We start from the raw sequence: 19,117 nt of genomic DNA, 5'->3' as shown, positions 1-19,117 counted from the left end.
GGTCTTTCACTGCTGCACACAGACTTAAGGGAATCACCTGGAGTGATGAGAGCTGCCAGCTGAAATTTTTTCGGCTTTTATTTTGTATATCTGAATGAAGGGGGGGGGGCTTTTATTTGGTATAACTGATTTTTTTTTTGCTTTTATTTGGGCTCAGCTGTACTGGTAGCTGATCAGAGAATCTGTAATCAGTTTAAATAATACCCCCCAAATATTGGTAATCTATTTTTCTGGGGGGGTTTCAGCTCAGCTTACACAATGCACATCCCTAGACCAGTCAGAATAAACATTACTGAACTAGGTGAACCAATAGTCTGGCTCAATATAAGGTAATTTCATGTTTCATACAGGCTGTGTAAAGATTTTTGTAACAATTTCCCAGAAAGAAATTTAAAGAATAGGACAGGTCATTTGGCTTTCCTAAGCTATTCTGAAAAGTAAATCTAGTTGTCACCTTGGATTTTGTCACTTTAGATTTTCAACGTTCATACATTTGTAGAAAGAAATGAATGTCAACAGTTTCACTAAACTGTTGCTGTAAAAATCAACTTTTAAAAGAAACACAACCCCAAGAAGAAAAGGCAAACAATGCTGCCCCTCAGATAAAAGAAGAAAGAAACACTAGGAGAAAGAAATAGTAAATCCCAACGCCCCCTCAAAACCCATCCCACCCCACCCCACCCACAGAAATCAAAAGAATAGTTTAAAAGAAGTCATTAGGAAAAGAAGGGGGGGGGGGAGTCAAACCTCAGTCAAACCATTGATGTCCTACAAGCTGCCAGCTTTCAAGATCTTTGCAGAAGGAAATGGTTGGCTGGGAGCAACTAGCTGACTTGCAAAAAGCTCAACTGCAAAAAGCAATGCTACAATGGCTGGCTGGGAGTAATAAGCTCATCTTGCAACAAGTTCAACACAGTTTGCAACAAATTTAGCTGCAAAAAGCAATGCTACGATTGGCTGGCTGGGAGCAGGTTGTTATTTCAATTACCCGTGTATAAGCTGAGGAGGGCTTTTTAGTGCTAAAAACTGTGCTGGAAAAGTTGGCTTATATGTGAGTATATACAGTACAATAAATTATGCTGAACTCATCCTAAATGCACACAGGAATGATGTAGGTGGGGGAGTTTTAGAGAAAGGACACTTTGTAAAAGAAAGGCTACATTTTTCACAAGCATTAAGCAGAAGAACAAACATTGTTTAACCATACTGCTCACTGGTATTCCACCTCAGGAAACAAATACTGCTTTCTATACTCCTCCAATAGGGGAGGCAAGGACAATGCACAACACACAGGGGAAACTTCCTGATTCAAACTTGGACTGCAGCCTCCCTGCCTGCAACAGCCTTATCAGGTGCTATTAAAGTCTCTCACAGAAGGGGCACAAGGTAAGTGTGCTCAGTGTAGAAAAAGACTCCTCCCTTAGAAACATGCTGGTAAGACACCACAACACAGTATCATATTGATTCAACTCTGCATGCAACTGGGCCAACAAGGAAGCAAATCCATGTTTCTAGGTAAATAACAGCCACTGCACTCCAACCATTCATGAAGTGCTATTACCCACAAGAAACAGATGAGTATTCATTCAAAGACTCCTAGTTGCCCAAACACATTAATTACTGGAACAAGTCCACCCAAGTGGCAGCACTCTCTCAAATCCATAGATCATCCTTACGTGCACTATCACATGCTATCTGTTGCTACTGTTGAACATTATTACTGTCCTTTTATCTCTTTGAAGGTAGTTCTTGAAAATGGGTAGAAGTGAGAATTGACCCATTCACAGCACACTGCCAAACATCTGTTGAGCATGCAACATGACCAAAACATGCGTATTCATCTGGTTGCTCTGGCTGTCCTTCTGCTTTCTATCAAGCTCATCATTCAAAGACAAAATAATCTTGATTGACAAAGAGAGATGGCAACTCCCTCCTTCTGATTTGCATTCATAACTCCATTCTGATGCTGTTCAAAACTGTTTAGATATTTTTCACAGCCATGTTCAGTTGTGATAGTTTTGGTAAAAGGTGGTCTGTATCCTGCGGCTCGTTATTAACTTCAGTGGCTTTTCTCATAGGAAAGCACTGAGAGAGTCCTCCAATGTCTGCAAAATTGTGACCCAGCAAGGGGGAGCAGCACACTCATCACAGCCTCCCGAGGAGCAATTGGTATTACTAGCATCCTCTTATTGAAGAGCCAAAGGCCGATATATACACTTTATTATTCAGCAGAGGTTGAATTTCCCAATTTGGATTTTCATGATATTTACATTTAAATGACAACCATTGAAGAAAATTTCCATTTGAAAATGGGACATATCTAGATACCATTCTGGTTGGATCCTACACAATATTAAACAAACAAAAATGAAGAATCTTGTACTTTATTTTATTCTTTAATAATTTTAGTAACATCAATAGTAGCCTTGGTTTAGTTTTATTCTTTCTCTTATTGTATTTGCTACAAACCACCCCACTTGTCTATATTTGCTTGTGCTGTGCAGCATGACAAAACTGGCAGGTGCATTTCTTTTTATTTTTAGGAATGTAGTACTGTGGGTGTTGGAGAAAAGCTGAGTCAGGCTGGCCCAATTTCTCCCCTTCCAGATGGGTCAGGCCTGATATACGTCCTGATGAAGTTTGTGGCCCTTACTGAGGGCTTGAGACATGCTAGGCCTGGGACCTCCCTGGACTGACACCAATGTCATCTGGAAACAGGAATTAGCTAGCCCTGCAACTGGATCAGTGCTGGGCCAGGCTGAATTCTTCATGTGAAAACAGTCCAGGACAACTTCAGGCCTCATCTGAAAGTTGTCAATCCTACCAATAATAATTGGGCAGTCAGATACCCCTCCTTTCCCTCTCACCTCACATTCCACCTACCTCCTTGACTGCCTTCCTTCTTGATTCCTTCCTTCCTGACTCCCGGACTTCCTCTATTTCTTTCCCTCGTTTCTGCCTCTCTCTCTCTCTCCCTCTTTCTCTCCCACTTACTCGCTTTCGGCCTTCCTGTCTTTCAGCCTTTCTTCCTTTCTACCTCCCTGCACCCAGACTCCCAGCCACCCACCCTTCTGTACCCCCAACTCTTCCCCCCCTTCCTTCCGCCCCTGCCCCATCTCCTTACATGGCACCTTCCTCGCTTCCTGCCTTCCTTCCTCCCTTCCTCTCAGCATTCACTTTCTCCTTCCTTTCTTCCTACATTTCTCTCATTCCTTTCTGCCTTTCTCTGTCTGCCTCCTTCTCCCCTTCTCGCTTGCTCTCATTCTGTCTTCATGCCTTTCTCCCTTCTTTGTATCCATCCATCCACCCACCTCTCTAGCGCCCGCTGTATTTTTTCTACAGCGGGCTTCCTTTCTAGTTGTATAAATAAAATCCTTACTAAAATAAAAAATGGAATACTCATCACTCTATTTCCAGCATCTGATCAGTGTATCGTTATGTCAAATTACCATAGCCACTACATAGTGAAAAACATGTTAAGTATGTAGTTGGAAGGAAAAGTAGGATATATATATATCCTACTTTTCCTTCCAACTACATACTTAACATGTTTTTCACTATGTAGTGGCTATGGTAATTTGACATAACGATACACTGATCAGATATATATATCAGATATATATACACTGATATATATACACTGATATATATACACCGATACACAGATCAGATATATATAGTAATATATAGATATATAGATATATAGTAATAATGAAATAAGAGTGAAGGGTTTGGAAGCTGACCACCTCTTCCAGTCCTCTTCTTTCCATTTTGCCTTCATGTATGATTGCCAATTTTAAACTGTCATCTCTAGCTGTTTCTTGAATATCAGCTTGATTTGTGAGCAATTATCAGATGATGTTATTTAACTTCATGCCATGAAAAGCTTCCACTGCCCATTGTTACTCATTACACCTGGTTATCTCAGCTGCAGGCTCATTCTCAGCTTGTTCCACTCTATCTGCAATGTGAGAATCATGCTGGACCACTAGGATTGTTGCAAATATTACAACAGCATCATGAATGGAAAGTGCTATATAAATTCTCTAGCACCAATTGTCATAACAGTCATTTTCTCAAACCTAGTTCGGTACCCTTCAAAATTAGATTTGAGATTCTTTGAGACCACTGTCAGTCTCAACATAATGATGGTGAGAGGGGAATGGAAGTCTCACAGGCCAGAATAAAAGGAGCATTATGAGGGAGGGAGAATTATGTGGCCTGTTTCCCATACTATAACCAAGCTTAAAGGTTAAATCTGCATCATAGAATTATAGAATAATAGAGTTGGAAGGGAGATCCTGGGTCATCTAGTCCAATGCCCTACACTATGCAGGACACTCACAACCCTATTGCTCATCCACTGTAACCTGCCACTTCCTTGAACCTTCACAGAAGCAGCCTCTCTGCTAGATCTAGCCTCTGTTTAAAAAACTCCAAAGGTGGAGAACCCAACACCTCCTGAGGAAGCCTGTTCCACTGAGAAACTGCTCTAACTGTAAGGAACTTCTTCTGGATGTTTAGACAGAATTTCTTTTGCATTAATTTCATCCCATTGGTTCTGGTCCATCTTTCCAGGGCAAGAGAGAACAACTCTGCTCCATCCTCTATATGGCAGCTTTTTAAATAGTTGAAGATGGTTATCACATCCCCTCTCAGTCGTCTCCTCTCCAGGCTAAACAGACAAAGCTCCCCCAACGTTTCCTCATAAGTCTTGGCCTCAAAACCCCACACCATCTTTGTTGCCCTCCTTTGGACACACTCCAGTTTGTCTACATCCCTCTTCAACCGTGGTGTCCGGAACTGAACACAATACTCCAAGTGAGGCCGAACCAGAGCACAGTGGTACCATTACCTCCCATGCTCCAGACATGATACTCCATTTGATACAGCCCAAAATCCCATTTGCCTTTTTAGCCACCGAGTCACACTGCTGACTAATGTTCAATGTATGGTCTACTAACACTCCTAGATCCTTTTCGCACATACTACTGCCAATACTTGTCTCCCCCATGTTATATTGGTGTAAATGGTTTTTCCTACCTAAATGTAGAACTTTACATTTGTCCCTATTGAATTTCATTTTATTCAGTTTAACCCACTTCTCAAGCCTATCAAGATCATCCTGTATTCTGATTCTGTTTTCTGTTGTGTTTGCTACCCCTCCTAGTTTAGTATCGTCTGCAAATTTAATAAGTAATCCCTCATCCAAATCATTTATAAATATGTTGAACAACACAGGCCCCAGGACAGATCCCTGAGGCACTCCACTTGTCACTCTTCTCTAAGAGGATGCTGAACAGTTTACAAGTATCCTTTGGGTATGATCTGTCAACAGGTTATCAATCCACATGACAGAATTAGGATCTACACCCCATTTTACCAACTTGTCAACAAGAATATAATGTGGAACTTTATCAAAAGCTTTACTGAAATCCAGATAAACCATGTCCACAGCATTCCCCTGATCCAGCAAGTTAGTCACTTTCTCGAAAAAAGAGATAAGGTTGGTTTGACATGACTTGTTCTTGCGAAACCTGTGCTGAGTCTTAGAAATCACAGCTTTCTGTTCCAGCTGCTCAAGGACTGACTGATGATTTGTTCAAAATTTTTGCCAGCTACAGATGTCAAGCTAACATTTAAGTTGATGTGCTTTTCTGCCAGATACAAACCTCAATTTCTTTGATGACTAATGGATAGAATCAATTCTCATCAAAACTCCCAGGGCTAATTTCTGAAGAGTTCTGGTTTCAATGGGGGAAGAGTAAAAACCAGTGCCTTTAGATAAACAAAAGCATTCAAACATATAAACAAGTATAAATATATAACATTTAAAAGGCACCATATTGCTTATACATTATGAAGACACCTATGTGCATTTTCCATAAATTTTTAGACTAGGTAGGTGGCAATGTCTCTTCAGCTCTGTTTTACTTACATGGAATTTTGTTCAGTTCATTCATAAATTTCTCCTTTAACTTGGAAAAGGCATCTTCTTTTCCCCCTCCTTCACCTCCTCCTGGAATTGCTGGTTCTGTGCCATTATTCGCCGTTGCAGATGCAACAGTGGTGCCTTGCAGTGCCGCTACAGCCTGGAATTGACCTTCTTTTGTCATATTAGTCCCGAGAGAAGCTATGATGGGGAGGGGGAAAAAACAGAGATTATTCTTTTTCAATAAGTTTTAAAATACACCTTACCTCAACAAAACCCCGAGAGCAGTAACCTCAATGGGTGCACCTGCTAACTGGGTAAATATCACATCATTACCATATTGCTTCACATTAGTTCATACAATATTTATTGGACTACAGGGAGAAAGAGTTTTCCAGAAGGTAATATCTATTGCATTTTCTTCACTCACAACTCCTTTTCAACACTACCGAGTTTTAAACAGTCATATCTGTTGGATCTATCAATATGGCTCAGCATCTGTTGTTTAAACTTTGGATTCTGCCCTTTCATTCTGAAAGTGTAAGCAAACTAACTGACAGCAGTTTCATATATACAAACATTTGACTGTATTTGCATAATTATTCATATATGTGCCTTTGTGCAGGAAGTTTCTCAGTACCAATAGTAGCTACAACACTAAGAAATTCTTGCAGGATAATTAAATCACTTTGAAACTTCCTTGAACTCTGTAGCCAGGTGTGAACCCTGTTTAAACAGTAGAACTGTGTATTATTCAGAAAAATATAGTTCCCATTTTTCATTCTGGAGTCACCTTTATTGAGAGGCATTTTATTTCCAGTGACATTTGCTTCAGACAATATTCTGTTGAATTATTTACTTCTCTCGTTGATATACTGACAAAACCACTGCATCTGTGGGTAGTTAACTGCCTCCAGATTAGAACACCCGTCGTGCTGAAATAAATACCCTTCTAAATTATCATAATTTTAACTCAATATTTGTTTTATGAGCAGTTTGCGATACCTTTAGTTGGGCTCCAGCAAAAGCAAAACACTTTTCTGTATGTGTCCTGAGGGTTGGTTCAAACATTTGCTTTGCTTCTGAACAGGCTGTTCTGATACTGCACTGTGCCCTAAATAAGACTTATTTAAATCATCATTCTCATTTTTTAAAATTTCAGAGAACCAGAGAGAGAGAGAGAAAGGATTTGACAGATAACAATCATTCATTATTGCTCTGACTGTTTGCATTCTCCTCCAAAGAATTATGTTTGTAGCTTCCCACTGGGAAATTATTTTTAAAAAACCAATAAAATGAAAGACCTATCAAACCAAGAAGTGCAAAAGATATCCAATTGTGGAAGGAATATCACAAATTATAGGCAAATGCTACCACATCTGCCTCATACAAGCATTCTCTTGGATGCTGTTAGAATTATTCAAAAAATAACTGATTCAAATGTCATAAAAAATAACAGTACTTCCTAAAATAAACGCTTTCTCTGCTTTGTCAAATGCAAGGTTTTCTCAAATGCTTAAGTCTTAAGTGATAAATGGGGTGTGTTTTTACTCATTGTTTAAGAGAAAAGGGGGACGAGAGGTTTGCAATATTCACTTGTAATGTAACTGAGCTTGGTGTAGTGGTTAGGAGTACGGACTTCTAATCTGGCATTCCTGGTTCGATTCTGTACTCCCACACATGCAGCCAGCTGGGTGACCTTGGACTCGCCACAGCACTGATAAAACTGTTCTGACCGAGCAGTGATATCAGGGCTATCTCAGCCTCACCCACCTCACAGGGTATCTGTTATGGGGAGAGGAAAGGGAAGGCGACTGTAAGTCATTTTGAGACTCCTTTGGGTAGAGAAAAGCGGCATATAAGAACCAACTTTTCTTATTCTTCTTCAATTAATGGGAAATAAGCAACAAATACAATGGGGTTGGGAGAAAAAAATTGCTAGCAGGGTAGTCTAATAAATCTGCATGACAAATCTGTCCCTTAGAGATTTGATTAAGTATTCATTCTGGCATGATGGTATCCCTATTTATAAGTTACGAATGAATTAGCATCCGTACATCTGTTTGTAAGATACAGCCAATGTGTGTTCACTTTGTAAATTAAATCAGGGACCAGTACCTGGATATATATGGGGTTTAAACTATCCATTTAATGCACATATAAAGAAAAATCAGGTGGACACTGTACATGGATTATATGTAGCCATGTTTTATTTATGTTTATTTGCTTTTCTATGCCACCTTCCCAGCTAGCTGGCTCAGGGCAGTGTACAATCACAAAACATAGCAATACAATAAATAAAATAGATAAAAATTTAAAATCAACTTAAAATAATTCATTCACAATTCAAATTAGGTCAGCAATAATCACTCATTTCCAAGATGTTTCCTATATTCTCCTTTGAAGCCATGGAACAACCTGAGACTTCTTATGATGATAATAAATAGTAAGTGATACATGGGTGGGATGTTATCATGAAGTAGATGTTATCATGTTATTGGCCCCAAGCAAAAGCCTGGCAGAAGAGCTCTGTCTTGCTGGCCCTGAGGAACTGTGCTAGTTCCAGGATGACCTGGATATGTTCTGGGAGCTTGTTTCACCATATAGGGGCCAGGATAGAAAATGTCCTGGCCCTGGTTGAGGTCAGATGTATCTCCTTGGGGCCAGGGACCACCAACTGGTTGGTGTTAGTTGAGCAGAGTGTTCTTTGGGTGATATAGAGGGGTTGTCTCTCAGATACACAAGGCCCAGACTGCAGATAGACTTGTAGGTAAGTACCAGAAACTTAAACTAGATCTGGAATTCAACTGGGAGCCAGTGCAGCTGTCGGAGCAGAGGCTGAATGTGTGCCAAATGGCATGTGCCTGTAAGGCACCTGAATCTGTAAGGCACCTGAATCTAAGGCATATGCCTGTAAGGCACCTGGATCTTTTCTTATTCCCCCCTCCCCCCGCTTTATCAACCTGGTTACTTTTATCCTGCAAAGTGACCTGGTTTGCGGAACGAGTGAAATTCTGCTGAAGGGAGGACTGGCTCTTTGTTACAATCCTATATGCTAGTATGATGACTTTTTGATTTAAAAGAAGGAAAATACAAATACTGTTTCATTAATACTAACTGAGAGTCCCAGTTGCATACTTTGCATAGATCTGAACTCTGGCATGGATACAGTGATGCACATGCAGAAATATTAGCAGACTTTAGTCTTGCTTCTGGAAATTAATATGCAAATATAGCACTTCTTCTGCTATATATAATGGTATCCATCAATTAAGAGCCTCTTGTGGTGCAGGGTGGTAAGGCAGCCGACATGCTGTCTGAAGCTCTGACCATGAGGCTGGTAGTTTGATCCCAGCAGCCACCTCAAGGTTGACTCAGCCTTCCACCCTTCCGAGGTCGGTAAAATGATTACCAAGCTTGCTGGGGGGTAAAATGGTAATGACTGTGGAAGGCACTGGCAAGGCCACCCTGTATTGAGTCTGCCATGAAAATGCTGGAGGTCGTCACCCCAAGGGTCAGACATGACCCGGTGCTTGCACAGGGGATACCTTTACCTCTACCTTACGTCCCTTCTAGAAGCGATTTTTTATTTTTGTCCACCACAATCAGAGAATTCCAGAGGTGCCCAGAAACTCTAAAAGGCTGAGGATTCCAGGACAGATTTGTATTTAAGAGATTTAAAGCCACTTCTCCTCTACTATGGATGAATTCCATTGCATGTGTCCCATTTTGAAAAAGGGAAAGTCAAGGCTGGAGCAAGTGGTGGCTGGTCTAGTGAATAGGACCTCTCTTCATCTCCACTGCTACTCTGCTCCATTTTCTGTCAGCTCACTGGTGAGTCCGGGAGACCAAATTTTCCAGGATATGCAAACATAAGGTGAAAGAGGGTGTCAGACTAGGATTTGGAAGAAACTGATTCAAATTCCTACTTCGTTACAGAAGAGCTTTGGATAGTGTTGGTCCACTCACTCTCTTAGCCTAGCTTAATTCACAGGATGTTTGTTGTGAGCAGAAAATGGAAAGAGAAGGCAGGGAGAGAAATGGAGAATGGAAATGCTGGGAGACAGGCCACATTTCTGGCCAATTAAGTGCAATGACCAAAATGATAAACAACAATGAAAAGATGGGAGGGGATTAATTTTCCTATACTTTGTTGTTGAATTAGTAAAGGACAACTAACAACATAATAAATGCAGGTAGAGGTAAACCTGCAGTAGTGCATAATATAGTAAGTGGAAGGTTTGTGCATTAAACACTGGTATGAGAATATGGGTTAGAAAAGTGTTCTTACTGTTGCCTCTGAGATTTTGGAAAGGCTGAAATCCAGACTACTGCATTTGATTACACCCATTCCTTGTTATTCTTCCTTTCCCCCTACTTTTGTTGTGCTTGCCACTGAGAAATGTGTTCTTCTCCTAGTTGAAAGCAGTTGTGTTCATTTCTGATTTTGTTATAGAAAGAACTAAGAAAACTAATGGTGCTGTATAAATAGTACATAGCAGCCTAACTCGCATACTGGGCCAACCATACAAAAGAATGTGATGTACTTTGCAAATTAAAACTATCATGGTAAAACAGTTAAGTTGCATGAAGAAAAGGTTGTGAGAAATTGTAATGTGGTTTATCACAGATCATTTTTTACGTTACTGGCAACCAAATTATAGGGTCAGATAGTGACAGAGTGCTGACTTGTCCAGGTGTTTAGAGTTCTTTGCAGTTAATGTGGACAGGATCTACTAGAAGCTATGATCTATGCTGCAAAATTGAGTTACAAAGTACAAACTGGTGGCCTCTATCCAAATTGCTGACTCTCTTCCTGTTTGTCTTTGGAAACAGCAAATACTATGAAAGAGAACTTAAGAAATCATTAGTTGTGTATTGAAGTGTTATTGGATATTACAGCATTTTGCTCAGTGAATGTCAGCTAAATACAAACAGTTGTATGATATATCATAATTAAATTAAAATTACATTTCTTAATTGTGAGATATCACTTAATTATTTCAGGTCTGGCAGTTGAGAATTCTGGCTTGTAATGGAAGACACAAATTGCAGTGATGACTTTCAGTTAATTAAACATTAAGTCAAATGTTGTAATTTATTTGCTTCCAATTTTGGCATCATATTTGGAAACTGTGTTGGGAGTGCTGATGTAAAGCACTATATCTCTTTCGCCTTTCATTTTTAAAATTTTTCTGCAAGAAAGGAAAAATAATGAAACAAGTAGAGACTTCTGATCTCCAGGAACAATTCTCAATGGAATTACAGTGCAGTTAGAGGTCACTACATTTAATGAGGCATGCACAAATGCTCTGAGATCTGCTACGAAGCCTCCAAATGTTATATGTCAGAGACAGTTAATAGGTAAGTAGCCAGCTAAAGAAAAACAAAATCTTGATTGGTAGGAAGTTCTCTGCAATAAAGCTTATAAATTCTAACAATAGGTAGATGAATACACCCACAGAGATGACAGTGACTACTGGCTTTATTAAGGGAATTTACAATGCAAATTTGTGGCGCAGAGTGGTAAGGCAGCAGAAATGCTGTCTGATAGCTCTGCCCATGAGGCTGGGAGTTCAATCCCAGCAGCCGGCTCAAGGTCGACTCAGCCTTCCATCCTTCTGAGGTCAGTAAAATGAGTACCCAGCTTGCTGGGGGGTAAACGGTATGACTGGGGAAGGCACTGGCAAACTGGTATTGAGTCTGCCATGAAAACGCTAGAGGGCATCACCCCAAGGGTCAGACATGACCCGGTGCTTGCACAGGGGATACCTTTACCTTTACCTTTACAATGCAAATGATGCTGAGGTGAGAAAATTAAGGACATGCAGTTTTTGTAAAACAGATATTTTCCAGTTTGGAACTACTGAACTCATTTTTAACAAATATATTTCTGCAAAGTCCTGGATATCAATACTGGTTTAAAAAAAAGCCAGTCCAGGAGCTGGCTCAACTTTTCCTGTAGTGTGGTTTAAACTGTGCTGCAGGAGAAGCTGGCCCCAGGGTCTGCTGCATTGTGGCTAGCAGATTGTTTCCTTTAAACTTTAAATCTGAATGCACATTCTCAGCCAAAACATGATTGTCCCATTGTGACAGGCCTGTTCAAACAACTGAGGGGACTCATAAATCCTCCTATGGTTTTAAGGGACCAAGTTTGTTTTAAAGAATAAACTTTTACCTCAGTTACCAAGTTTTCTTAAGATAGCAAGTGTATAGGAATGAGTTCACTGCTGTGAAGTAAGTTTTGTGGTATTCAAGTAGAATGCAGAGATTACTGAGGTAGGGTTTTTATATAAACAACACAGAAACTTTATTTGTAGGGGTTTTTTTTCAAAGAACAGGTCAGCATCAGAGGTCTCCAGAAAGACAAAGGAGAAACCTGGCTGAGGCACATACATTTAAGCTTATTATGACTTCAGAGAATGGCTTGAATTTTCGTTATTGCTTTCAGGCACAAAGAGGCTTTTACTGCTTAGCCACTAGGCTGGATCCTCTCACACATACAGGATTCCACCCACACCAGCCTGCTCATTCCCAAGAGTCAGACTAAACGGTACAAGGTCTGCTCATTACCTAATAACTGAGTGCTCTGTTCTCTCCCCAAAATAGATCTAAACCAGTCTGTCACACTATCAGGCAGAGTTCACTCTATCTGCTTTAAAAAAAAAATTTTTTTTAGGTCAGACCTGTGTATCACTGCTCTTTTCCTGAGGCCAAACTAAACACCTCCTCTTTTCTTTCCAACATTCAGCTGAATGGATGTTTTCACCTTCAGGAACAGGGGAATCTCCTATCTGTCACACTGGTTCTCTGCCTGGCCAACTTAGGCAGCAACAGACACTAGATATAATAAGAGGAGCTGAAGAGCGGAACCCTTGCTATTAGAAGTTCTCCAAGACTAGCACAAATTGGGTGGACTCTGCTCTGGTCTGTTTGTCCCACTGTTTCTTGAATGAGAGTCTTCTGTAATATAGACAGCTGGGGGTAGAGACAGCTGGGTATAGGGTCATGGGGTGGGGGCTCTTCAGTCCTTGAGTTGTCTTCCTCCAAGAAGCCTTCCTTCCAAGTCAAGGTTCAAGTGGAGCAAGTCCTAACATCTAGCAATACTGCCTGCTTATTGTGTATCTCAGTATGATCCATGTACATGCAGCATATGTACCCTAAAATATATTTGAAACACATAGAAAATATCAGTAAATATTAAGAATATTATGGAGAAATATTCAATACAACATATTTAAGTTCTGCTGCTCCCCAGGAATATTAATGATGTCACTATCTTTAAAATTTGCTTGGATGGTATAATTCATTCTCTGACCTTGTGTAATGACTTCTTAATTCAAGGATTAAAACTTTTGGGGTGAAAGTCCCCAGTGAAGGCTAAACTGAAGGGTTAATCTAGGAGAATGATACATGGAATATAAGAAGTGAACAAATGAATCAATAAACAGTTTACTGAAAGAACAACTAGAGTAACCCTGGGATCACTAGTAGCATGGTTGAGAATGAATGCCACAGATCCACAGCATAAACAGGCTCCCAGAATTTTATCCCTATCTTCCCCTTGTCTTTGGTCTGAGTGTTACAATTCCAGGAATCTAAAGATGTTAGATATTCTGGTTTAGTCACCTCTTTCTTTTCCTGTTCCCAGGAAGGAATCACTAAGAAGGACAATATGGTTCAAAATCAACAGGCCCATGATTCACTATTTTCCTCTTCCTATAACAACTATGAATATTATCATGCTGAAAGTTTTCCTATCACCACAATGTATACCATTGAAGTAGAATGGGGAAACTTGCAGTATGGTGACGTCATGTAATGCATCGAGTAACCCTAGAAATTCTGGGGTTGGGGTTGAAAAGAGCTCCTTTAATAGTTGCTAGGTTGCTTTTTTTTTTTTTAAGAAAATATATCCCATCTCTATCACAATGTCAAGTTTTGTCCTGGAATAACTTGACAACTAGATTGATGGTTAGATTCTCTCTCTTAATCATAGTGGATTGAATCTAGAAGTAGATTTCCACTAATGGAAGACAGGGGAATACTGAATCTGTTAACTTGTCATGCTATTCCAGAAGGTCTCTGTCCTTAAAGAGCAGTATTTCAGTGAGCCCCTTGGGTTTCAGGAAGATGGGGAGGCAAGGAAGTCCATTCTGTTGATGAAAATTTATTCTAATGGATCCAGTCTCTCTAAATGTTTACCAGTAATACCACTTTAGTAGTGTACCTATCTCTATCAAATACATACAAGTCATAATGAAATAAAAGGCTTTACTATCAATTTAAGCTTGGCCACAGAGCAGCTGTGAATAATATAAACTCTATTCTATTATATAATTTTTACTACTCAAAATACATCTATGGTAACTTTTCTGCACGACGATTAAAGGCCAGGCCGTACTTTTTTGGTAGCAGGGTAAATCCCTACTTCCAGATAATGTCAGCACTGGACTGGCCCTGGCCCATATCAGGCCCTCCATTGCCCCATGACAAGGAACTATGGATATCCTCATATTCCCTTTTTCGCCTCAGGTGCCAACAGGGCCTATCTCAGGGCAGGCTCATATGGAAGAGAGTCGGGCCTTCCAGGCCTGGCTCCTCCCCTGCCTATGGAGTCCTGGAAGGGACAAAAAATACCCTAGTTGGCTTTGCAGTGGTGCAGAGCTGACTGGGGTGTTATTTTTACTTTCATGAAGGTTAGATGGGGTTGTAATGCAATTCAACCTTTTGAAAATAATGCCCCCCCCCTGCCACCATGAAGCATGGTGGAACCTCTCCACCCCAGTAATCTGGGATAGACTGGGTCCAGTGGGGAAAATCTTCTGGGTCCAGGTGAGAAGAGGTGAGGCATACTATCCCATCACAAAGAACTGGTGGCATTTCAGCATCGTGCCGCCGGTATGGAATGGGCCTCAGACTGGCAAACAATATTGAAACTTTCACCACTGTCTTGTCATCAGACACAGGAAAATCTAAGGCAGAACCTCTCACAAAATTAATGGGGGGGGGTGGATCCTATCCCTACCTCACTATTTCACTAAAGAACGTTTATTATTTCTAGCCTACCTATCCTTTTGGCTCAGGTTTGAATGCTTTTTTTCAGCCTAAGAAGCCTTCATTCAAATTAAGTGGCTTAAAATCAGTTCATTACAATTTTTAAAAAACGCTACATTTACCTTTTGAGCAATTAAAGACCACCTGCACCCAATTCTTTCACTTGCCAAAAAACCCATCTCTGATTTTCAGAAAAGGAGTGCCTAATCAAGGACTTTCTAGACGTGTATTGAAATGAGATTATCAGAACTTACAAAAAAGTATGAATGCATATGATTTAAACCTCATATTTCATCATTATGTGCAAATACTGCAGGAAGATGACTAAGGGTCATTTTGCCATTTTGCCAGAATTATGAATAAGCTAGTTCCTCCCACATGATCACTCTGTCATCTTCCACACTGACATCTTGTTTTCTGAAGCTTTAATCTATACTTAAGCTCCCCTGATATTCAGTTCCAACAATAGGGTTACTTTATACTGTGGCAAGAAACAAAACACATATAAAAATAATGTTCAGTTGTACTTAGCAATCATCTAGAGATTTCTTGCCATTTCAAAATAATTTTAGTGTAGCTTTACATATTATGTCCATAAAGTTCTTGTTGTTAATTCTATATAAAAATACAATTATAGTCACATATTTTACTATAGTGAAATCACTACCTTTAATTAAAGTGTAGAAAAATTATGAAAATCTAGAAAGATGAAGAACATATATATTTCTAAAAGAATGATACTATTTAAAATATAATTTAAAATGAAAAACAAAACCCTCCATTAATTGGTTTGTTTCAGTACCTCTGTTTCCCCAATACTGATTCGCCAACTGTTCATTTTACTTCCCCCAGTTATTGCAATTTATATTTTCTTTTTCTCTCTGTCCGTTGAACTAAACTTTTAGTTATGATGTAACTGATGCCATTAGTCAAGGGTTTATCCTGGATATATAAACCAATATATTTTTGTATTTTTTATTTTACTTTCAGATATTTTGATTCCACTGAATAAAGCAAATTTCTCTTCCCCCACTAGATCACTGGAAATAAAATTAGCAACAATTAGTAGTCTTTACTTGTCAATCACCCATTTAGGGCAATTGCAATGGAAAAGTGTCATAAGTATTTTAATAGCTGTTTTGTTTCATTGTTGAAGTTTAGGGGACATTCCGCACGACTTTAATATAGCACTAGTCTTACATTTAGTTTTCACCACTAAAACTGCATTACGCATGACGTTGTGAGCAGTCTGCAACACTCCTGCAACACTAGTGCCAGAATCGCTTCGTTGTAGCGATTTTCGGGGAATCGGGAAAAGTGGATTCACCCACAGAAAATCACTACACTCTTGCCAACAACCTGCAACACTTGCGAAAAAGACCTGTGCATTCTCAATGTAGCGGTTGCAACAAAGTCCCTCCCCCTGGCTCTCTCCTCCGAACTTCCGGCGAAGCGATCGCCATTTTCTTTTCCTCGGAGCGGGGAAAGCAACGAACCAGCGAGGCTTCATTCACCCAGCGAGGCTTCTCCAGATACAGTCCCTCCACATAAGTGCTTTAAAGCTCCCCCAAGTCCCCAAGCACAACACAGCCCCCTGTTCGCCAATTCCCTTTAATTTCGGCCAAAAATCGCGCCCATGCAGGGGGGGGATTTTTTTTTCCACTCGGGGGAACGTGGTATCGATGAATCACCAGCTCACATGCCAGCTAGATTGGGTCTCTCCGTTGCAATGAATCAACGCATATTCGTTGCAACTGTTTTTTTTTTAAACCTGTGCTTAAAGGGAAAGGAGCTTTTCAGGAGCATGATAACAACTGCCCATTGGCTGTTCCATTTGATTGACGGCCAGGGGCGGGAACAAGCACAGAAAAAAATCGCTTCCTTTCTAGCGATTCCTGCGACCGGAAACCTGTGGGGAACGAATGAAATGCTTCTGGATTCCACTACAAATGAAGGTATGTGGAACGCCGAGATTCCACTATTTAAAATAGCATTTCCACTTTGTGAAAGCAATTGGCAACATTGGTCCTTGTGCAGAATGGCCCTAGAAATTTCTCATATAAGGGAGACTTCAGTGTTTTGTTGAGCAGGCTAGGTACCTCTATACTGAAAGAGATAGGAAAGCAAAAAGGAGGAAAAAGATGAAGAGAAAGGAGATCAGGGGTTAAGGAGGACAGAAAAATAAAACCTAATGTGAAGAATTCTGCCTTGCATTGTCTCCTTGCCAGCATCTGTTCCACTTAATATTTCTGGTAAGGCCTTAGAGGAGGAGCATGATCTCATGGCTTAAGTGCCATTCAGTGCTTAACACCACTCAGGGCAGCTGTCCCACTCCTGAATGTCTCCTCCTTCATCCGGCTTGCCTGTATGTCCACTGGCCAGCCAATTGCCTTCTGTCCCCCACCCCTGACCACCCTCTCCTCCTTCCACTTCCCTCTGAGGCTTGGAGGCTGCAGATCCTTGCCATGCAAAAGCTGCCCCTGCCTGGGAGGGCACTGCACCCCCTAGAAGACTGAGCCACGTGGCCACAGCCTCGGCTGGGGACATATCACAATAACAGCTGCCTGCAGCCTTTCTAAGTCCTGGGGGGGGGGGGAGGCCATTTGCATAGTTCTTCCACCCAGAATCATAGAATCATAGAGTTGGAAGGGGCCATACAGGCCATCTAGTCCAACCCCCTGCTCAACACAGGATCAGCCCAAAGCATCCTAAAGCATCCAAGAAAAGTGTGTATCCAACCTTTGCTTGAAGACTGCCAGTGAGGGGGAGCTCACCACCTCCTTAGGCAGCCTATTCCACTGCTGAACTACTCTGACTGTGAATTTCCCCCCCCCCTGATATCTAGCCTATATCATTGTACTTGTAGTTTAAATCAATTACTGCGCGTCCTTTCCTCTGCAGCCAACGGAAACAGCATCCTGCCCTCCTCCAAATGACAACCTTTCAAATACTTAAAGAGGGCTATCATGTCCCCTCTCAACCCAATCTAGTGTCCGTTGTATTCCTGAATGCAATGGGTTTGGCCCCTAGTTATTCTATAAAAAGCCCTCTAGAATGAGTTGAACTCTGCTCATGGTTCTCTGTACTCCATCCATAGGAGACGGATTCAATACAATAATTATGCATTGGGTATTCACAAAATTTAAAGAGAATTATCCACTTTTAACAAAATGGTGATTCAGCAGCAATGATTTGCTGTTGAACTGAAAAGTTGTTGAGACAGAATAGAATGTCTTATCAAAATTTTCAAAAACAAGAAACAAAAAAACTGGAAGCAGTTTTTAATCCACCAAAGCAAGGCTGTGGAATTTTCATCACCTTTTCATGTATTTTGGACAATATCTGTCAGTACTGTTAAACACCTCTTCTTTTTAAGCCAGTAATGCAAATTGTAATCACAGCTGTAGAAGAAATCTCATGCCAAAATACAGCAGGGAGAGAATGGGCGGATACAGAAGCAGCTGGCTGTCTACAAAGTGGGAAAATGTTATTTTCCACATAAACTGAAAGTGTTAGTGAAATATGTTAAAGGAAAAACACTTTGCCATAATTCAACACAGTTCTGAGATTCCTCAACCTTTTTGTATTGGCAAATTTAGCAAGTCTGTTATCCACAAGGTTGGGCAACCCCATTCCATACTGGTTTGTAACATTTTTGCCATACCAGGAAATGCTTTGCAGAAACAAACCCACTGTCAAGATATGAGTGATCTTTAGCATCTTCCAATTCAGCTCCTTTTCCATCCCTTGCCATTGATTGTGGCTTGACAACCCTGATTAAAGCTTGGTGGCTGCCTGACTAATTACTTGTTTATCCTGCAGACACGTCCCAGGAGACCATAGTCAGTAGGGGACTCTTAAGGAACAAAACCAAAGACTTTGCCTCCTGACAGCCTGTCAATTGACTAGAATAACTCATGATGATATAACATTGCATCCCACCAATTTCCTACTGCCATACTGACAATATTGAGGCACTTCAGATAATCAGGAATAGATAGTGAAGAACACACTACTTCCCTCTAAAGCAAAACAATTAAGTGGTAGAAAAATTAGACTTCAATCACCTATGCTGATTAGCCCCTAATGCACAGTTAGGAGGCAGAGAGTCTTTATTGCTTAAGGCCA

General features: G+C 40.5%; 1 protein-coding gene across 2 annotated transcripts in view; it reads right to left on the bottom strand.

Moving 5' to 3' along the window:
• Window positions 1-19,117, bottom strand: part of SYT1 (synaptotagmin 1) — a 492,114-nt gene that overhangs the window by 199,252 nt on the left and 273,745 nt on the right. For both annotated transcript variants that reach the window (XM_077338894.1, XM_077338895.1), the window contains exon 4: window positions 5,939-6,133. In XM_077338894.1, coding sequence (XP_077195009.1) covers window positions 5,939-6,116 — 178 coding nt within the window. In that variant the 5' untranslated portion in view covers window positions 6,117-6,133. The remainder of the gene's footprint in view (window positions 1-5,938; window positions 6,134-19,117) is intronic.

This window comes from Paroedura picta, chromosome 5, assembly GCF_049243985.1.
Source record: "Paroedura picta isolate Pp20150507F chromosome 5, Ppicta_v3.0, whole genome shotgun sequence".
Lineage (NCBI taxonomy): Eukaryota > Metazoa > Chordata > Lepidosauria > Squamata > Gekkonidae > Paroedura > Paroedura picta.
The sequence above is the reverse complement of the archived record's forward strand: the minus strand, read 5'-3'. Positions and strand labels throughout refer to the sequence as shown.